Consider the following 6,882-nt stretch of genomic DNA (forward strand, 5'->3'; position numbering starts at 1 on the left):
AGGGTTGAGAAATATTTGGCAGATTTAAGCGCCGTCAGAGACTCCTCAATTCGGGGTAGAGGATAGGCATCCTTATGTGTGATAGCATTCAGCTTCCTGTAGTCTACACAGAATCTTAGCTGGCCATTCTTTTTGCGAACTAACACCAATGGGGCTGCCCATGGGCTGTGACTCTCTTGGATGATGCCATTGCTCTTCATGTCCTCCAACAGTTGCCGTACGGGCTGATATAGCGCTGGTGCCAATGGGCGATGCCGCTCCTTTATGGGAGGGGCATCCCCTGTCAGGATACGATGGTGTATCTCCTTCACGATACCCAGATCTGTAGGGCTATGGCTGAAAGTCTCAGCATTATTCTTCACAACCTGGAGGATTCCGGCCTTATGGTCTCTCGGTGTGCTGCCATCCCCTACCTGAATCTCTGTCCACCATTCATCTTCCTGCTCGTCAGCTGTACTACTCTCCGTGGTTACTTGACACTGATTAGCTTGTAAGGATGGAAATACAACATCTTGAAATGAGGTCCACAACAATCGGGCCAGTGGCTGGCATCGATACAACTTGATTGCGTAATTATGGGGATTTAAGATCTGCACTGGGACTTGTCCGTTCTCCACAGTGACTAGGGTACTGGCTACTACCGCCTCCTGGCGAGCGGACGTTAAACAGGGTTCAATTAAGGCCTCATAGCTTCTGCCAGCTGGTCCGCATCGTGCCTTGCCCCAGAAGATGGTCTCTGAATTGGGTTGCAATTTGATGGGCTTATTATCCATTAGTCTAACCTTTCCAATCTCTCCCTCACTATGGGCGAACCTCTGATGACCTTGAAGCACCCTGATAGTCTTCTGTATGATTATTCGCTCCCCGGTGACCAACTGAGACAATTCACTCCTTAGTGTGGCCAATAGCTCTCCGGACATTGCTGTAAGATGTTCATTCCTAGAATCACCGGTGCTACTTTAGCTTCACTGCTCTCAGTGATCAGACATCCCTGTAGTGGAAGGAGGGTTTCTCCGATCTGCATATTAGCCTCCCAGTACCCCATGCAGGAGATCCCCAGTCCGTTACTAGCAATTAGTTGCAGCCATGAGGGAGGTGGCATCAGCAACTGCCCCTCCTTCCAATAGCGTTGAAAAGCAGGTAGCTGTATGGTGGTGATTTTGGATCCTGTGTCTAACATGGCCAAAACTTCCACGCCGTTTATGACAATTAAGATTGTTGGACACGTCCCGACATACCGGGGCCACCACTCTTCAGGATTCGGGTCTACTCCTCCTGTTCTCCCCGAGGCTTGACCCCCACCCTCGGGGTGTTGCAGTTTAATGTCTCCTCTTGCCTGCAGTGTCTCTCCACATGACCTGCCTTCTGGCACCGCCTGCAGATGGGACGGCCTTGAGCATCAAACCGATCTGTTGATCTTCTCCCTTGTCCCCGGGGTGGTTCCCACCAGTCATCAGCCCTTTGTCTTCTCGGCCGCCACCGCGGCTCTTCATAATCCGCCGGTTGGGATTGAGCTAGGCTATGCACCTCCCTACGTATCTCTGCCATTCCCAATGTCATTTCTTCCATCTGTTTCCTCAACAGTTGTATTGGGTCAGGGGATGGCAGCTGCAGCCCATGGGAGGCGGGGTTGGTTTCTTTGGGTGCCTGACATGCATTCCGTAAGCCAGCTTCTGCCGAGTAGGACTGACTTGGTAATTCTGGGAATTCCGTATTATGCTCTTCGACCGTGCCCAACATTTTGATAGCCGCTTCTTTAAAGTCTAGGAAAGTATGCGTCGGAAGTTGTAGTCGCAGTAGTCGCAGTTGAACTCGTGTTCCTTCTCTGTTAGCTCCCTCTATCAATTGGGTGACCAAGGTCTCATCCGGGTTCCTGACTTCTTCCTGATCGACAGCCTGGATTGCCCTCAAGGCCTCCTGCAGGGTGAGGGTGTAGTCACGCAGACTCTCCCCAGGTTTTTGTTTACATGAATATAACCTCATTTTCAAGGTGGATAAGGTACGGACATCAAAAGTGGTCGCCAGTCGTTTAAGGACTTGTTCTACGTTCTGTTTTTCTCTGGCGGGCCAGGACGTCACTTCCCTGAGTGCCAAATTCTTCAATTGCCCAATGAGTATCTCGACCTGCTGCTGATCACTTAGCGGGTACAAACGGAACATAGAGGTCATCTTCCTTTTAAACTCGGTGAGAGTGCTTCCTTCTGTGCCATGGTCCTCACCAGAATACGTGGGGAGCCACAGGGCTACGAAGTAATAGGGGAGCATGATAGGATTGATCTGTGCCACAGGTGGGTTGATCGGTGCTCCTGCGCCAGCAGGCGCTACTGCCTGGGCTGGTGGATCGGTCGACATGGCTCTTCTATACTTCCAACCTTCTCACTTTGGACTCCGTTAATCCTGTTCGTGACGCCAGTTGTGGTAACCTTGACTATATGTGGTAAGTAAAGAGTTTACCTTGTGTGTTGTGGTTCAATCTTCACTTGACTTACGGAGAGGTGAGAGTAATGGAAGCACATGAAGGGGTGACGAGACAGCTTGTGGTTTTTATTTTGTGAACACAGGTTTATTAGAGAGTCGGCAGGGCACTTGCATAAATAACACTCCGCATTCAATGAGGCAGCCTTTGTATTGCATCAGTGGGGAAAACATCAATAATGAGATTACACATAAAAACAATGGCATTTGCATGGCACCATACGGATTGGTGTAATAATACTTCGGCAGTATGACCATACAATGTAAGGCAACTTTTACGTTACTATTCACAGTTAAATTCAGTATTGAGCATACATCCTTATCTCAAACGGTTGCACACTACAAGAAAACAATTCAGCAATGATGTCAGTACTAAACTAACTAACAGTTTCAATGTCCAGATGACCTTAAACACAAAACACTGTATTCCTACCCATCTTCGCTGCTGCAGCTGGTGGAGCTCTTATAGATCAGTTTAAGTTGACCACGGTACTAGTCCCACTTAGTGTAATGTTTGTAGGTATTAAATCTGGGAGGGAAGAATCACCAATGTGTATATGGAAGTCCTGTACACAGTACAGCAATTCAGTCACTGAATGTTAATTCCACTTTTCTCTCTATAGGCACATTCAATTCTCAGGCAATCAGAAGGTTATTCAATATTCCTAGACAACTGTTACTGTAAAGTGTCTCGCAGTTCTATCCCAGGTTGAAGGGCTATATTATCTCCTTTAAGTAGTGTATTCCAGCTTTCAAGTATCAAAGAATCACTGTGCTGTGAAATAGGACAGTCTTGGTGTGATCCGGAAAACATGCAGGGTAAATAGTGGTGAGCTTGGTCAGTGAAGCAGGTAACTCCTATATCATGAAAGTGAAAGTAACACTGAAAGTACTGCAGTTAATCGGTGGCCATCTTGTGGTTGGCAGCATGGCAACTCAAAGCAAGTGTTGCTGCTGGCCTGCGGCCATCTTGTGGTTGGCAGAAAAAGTTATAAATCGCAATAGGACAGCGCCTTCTCTTATAAGTAGTATAACTGAAATGAGGGTGCTTTGAAGTTACCCTATGATGGCTGCTGCTGTGGTATGGGGCAGGGAGGATGATTATCCTGTACTGCGTGTTGCCACTGTGGCTGTGTACCTCCGCGAGCGGCTCTTGCTGCTGCGCTGGACGCCTTAATGGTGTGCTGCTCTTGGTCCCAACTTCCCACTGCTGTGGCTCACCTGACCCCGTCTATCTTCCGCGGGTCCCCGGCGTCCACGCTCCCAGCTCGGCTGCTCCACACTACACTAGAGCTTTGCAGCTTGGCGGTCTCTGCCCGCTGTCCTCGTGCTGCACGCCACACTTCTCCTCAGCTCCTGGCACGCCCTCTATATATTTCACCCTCTTTTTCGCAGGCACCTGACCACACCCACCGCTTGAGAGACAGGGCAGGCTCATCCAATCAGCACCAGCTGTCCCCTTGCTTCACACGTGCTGGGGAGATATGTATTAACTCCTACCTTGCCCAAGGTGGTATTAACCCCTCACAGTCCTAGGGGTGTCCGTTTCATGGGTGTCACACATAGAAACCAGGGGGTATATTTACTAAAGTATGGGTTTTTAGAAATGGAGATGATGCCCATAGCAACCAATCCGATTCTACTTAACATTTATCTAGCACCTTTGAGAAGATAATAGAGACCCCCATTTACCAACAAAGCATAACTCCTTTAGGGTTCGCTAAAGGGGTTATGTCCTCATTTCTGCATTTAACAAACAGCAGTAATCTAAGATTACCGCTGATTCACACATCATTGCTCTCGCCATCTTTTTGATGGTGAGAGCGATGCGGTCCCCATTGATGGCAATGGAGACCTGGCGGTGCCTTTCCGGCTTCAGCGAAGCCTTCCAGTCACTGTCGGGTTTTATGCACATGCACAGACGGACCGTCGTACATGCGCATAACACCGGAGCCCCGTCGCTGGCAATGTTAAGGTTGCTAGCAGCCCAGCGGAGGACCTCGCCGAGGACTTCATGTGACCTCGCCAGAGGGGAAAGTATTGGTAAATACCAGTGAATTTTTTCCCCAGTCACCACCCACAAATGGCTTCTCCTGTCACTCATTCAGCCGGGCAGTCTATGCGCAGCGAGCGAATGCTTCCCGATCTCTCGCACTGGTTCGCGCACGTGCACTGCGATGCATATGCATGCGCAAAATGCAAACATCGGCAGTCTGCGTGCGAACACTTCTTAGCAAGCGGGTCTGAATCAGGCCCACAGTTCACTAGTATCATTGTTGACTACAGTGTTCATATTGATTGATTAGAGCAGACTTAAGGCCCCCATACATCAGAGATTGATTGCGGCAATTCTGCAATTTGCAATCGATTGTGTATAAAACTCTTTCCCTTTTTCAATCGATTGCAGATTGCAGAATTGCCACAATAGATTGAATAATAGAAAGATTTTTATACACAATCGATTGCAAATTGCAGAATTGCCGCAATAAATTGCTGATGTATGGGGGCCTTTATTTGAGCATCTAACAGCTGACTTGAATTACATGACTAACGGTCTCAATTTAATCAACCACACAGAGACTAATATTATGAGTTTATTTTCTCTCTGACTTTTATTAGATCGCAGAGGTTTTGCAGCATCACGTTCTGTCTTTTATTGACTCAATGTTGTGTTATTCATCATCATCCCTATATGCTTTATAGGTATCTTGTACATACTTTGTTTTTTCAAGTTGTACCGATTACATGTTTTTTCAGTAAAGTTAATTTTATAGCTACATATCTCCATATCTTCTTCTCTACAATAAATGCTATCATACAGATTGAGGGGTTTATGAGTGCATTACTTTTTTCTCTATTATTTCAGCCCAATCCAGAAGGCAGAACATCCTTCTTCTTTAGTGCAGCACACCCCGCACACGTAGTTATACCCTGTGTGCAGTGATCATCTGTGTTTTAGTCGCACATATAGAGTAACACACATGTGCACAGTCACACACATACAGATGTGTTATCAAACACTGTGGCTTCAGTCGCACCAAACAGATCCTCTAAGCGCACTAGGGGCCTGATTTAGAGCCGGACGCTTTTTGAGAGCGCTCGCTCTGAATCAGGGCGTCCCTTTTTTTTTTTTTGAAAGACGGCCTCCTGGCCGCTCGCATAGCTGTGGGTGACCACCCACAGCTTATGCAAGCGGCCAGGTGATGGTCACGATGGTCAAGACCATCGCGACCATCGGGCTTGCGACGAGACCCTTGTGGTAGGGTCTCGTGGCGGCAAGCCCCAGTGGACTTCCTGCTCTAATACAGCAGGAAGTCCACCTACTGACATCACGAGTGATGTCAGTAGGGCGCCCACAAACAGCAGGTGTTCTTGCAGGAACGCCTCCGTTTGCCCAGCCACCCCCCCTGCCTGCCTCCAAAACGGGGCAAGCTGTCAATCACCATCGACAGCTGCCCCGCTTTGGTGCGAAACCCGTAGCGACTGAGCACCCATCGCTGGCCTAGTCTCGCGCATGCGCAGTGGGGGACCGTCGACCCGCTTGCGAGCGCTGTGCGCCCACGAGCGGGTCTGATACAGGCCCTCGACCCCGTGCGGCCCGGCCATGTCAATCGTGTTTTACACTCCAAAAGTGCGTCTTATTCATAACTAAAAACAACTGGAAGCAACAAAACTACTCTGCTAGCTTACACTGAATTACATGTGTGTGCAAATGAGTCCGAATCTGTATACAAAGTGCTATGATGCAGTGGCCGCAGCTTTTTCCATGCCAAGTTCCATTGTGTGTAAAATGAATTCCTGTGTGGTGAAAGTCGCAGCCTAGCGTCTCTGTTACATTATTCACTGCGTCTGCGATGCGAATAAGGCACAAGATTTAAGGAAAAGGATGGTACAGTATGCTACAGTTGTGCAAGCTGTCTATAGACGCTAGGTGTATAAGGACACATCTGTGCAGTCACATATATACACACATACAGTCACATACAAAGACAAAACATTCACATACAGTTACATACAGAGCTTCCCCCTCTTACTTACAGGCTGGAGAGGATCCTCCTTCCTCTGGGTACACTGGGCCTGATTCACTATGGTACACAATATTGTGTACACATGCAGTTCAACTGCGATATCATGCTAATCCATTGCGATCGCAATGCAAACTCAGCACTACATAAGGACGCCCACTTTACATGCACACATCCATAATACTTAGCAGAATAGCGAAACTATCGATACAATCGAGTACCATTGCAGCCTCATGCACACTTGCACAAGCTTTGACCTTACTCACAATTTGCTAACAACCACGCATGCTATGAATCCTCAGACTGCATAGGGCATCGCAGTGGATAATTTATACACGCCCCTGCAATGGCGTGCAAACACACTGGTACGCCTGCGTTTCCC

General features: G+C 48.1%; 1 protein-coding gene across 1 annotated transcript; it reads right to left on the reverse strand.

Moving 5' to 3' along the window:
• Positions 1–1,266: 1,266 nt before the first annotated feature.
• Positions 1,267–2,352, reverse strand: LOC148538041 (uncharacterized). Its single transcript, XM_088457464.1, has one exon. The coding sequence runs from the start codon at positions 2,350–2,352 to the stop codon at positions 1,267–1,269; it is 1,086 nt and encodes a 361-aa protein (XP_088313590.1).
• Positions 2,353–6,882: the final 4,530 nt, after the last annotated feature.

The sequence above is a fragment of the Taudactylus pleione genome, unplaced genomic scaffold, assembly GCF_031769625.1.
Source record: "Taudactylus pleione unplaced genomic scaffold, aTauple2 ptg000041l, whole genome shotgun sequence".
Lineage (NCBI taxonomy): Eukaryota > Metazoa > Chordata > Amphibia > Anura > Myobatrachidae > Taudactylus > Taudactylus pleione.

Excerpts from the sequence above, each read along its gene's own strand:
- LOC148538041 (XM_088457464.1), bottom strand. The coding sequence starts at position 2,352 with ATGTCGACCGATCCACCAGCCCAGGCAGTAGCGCCTGCTGGCGCAGGA.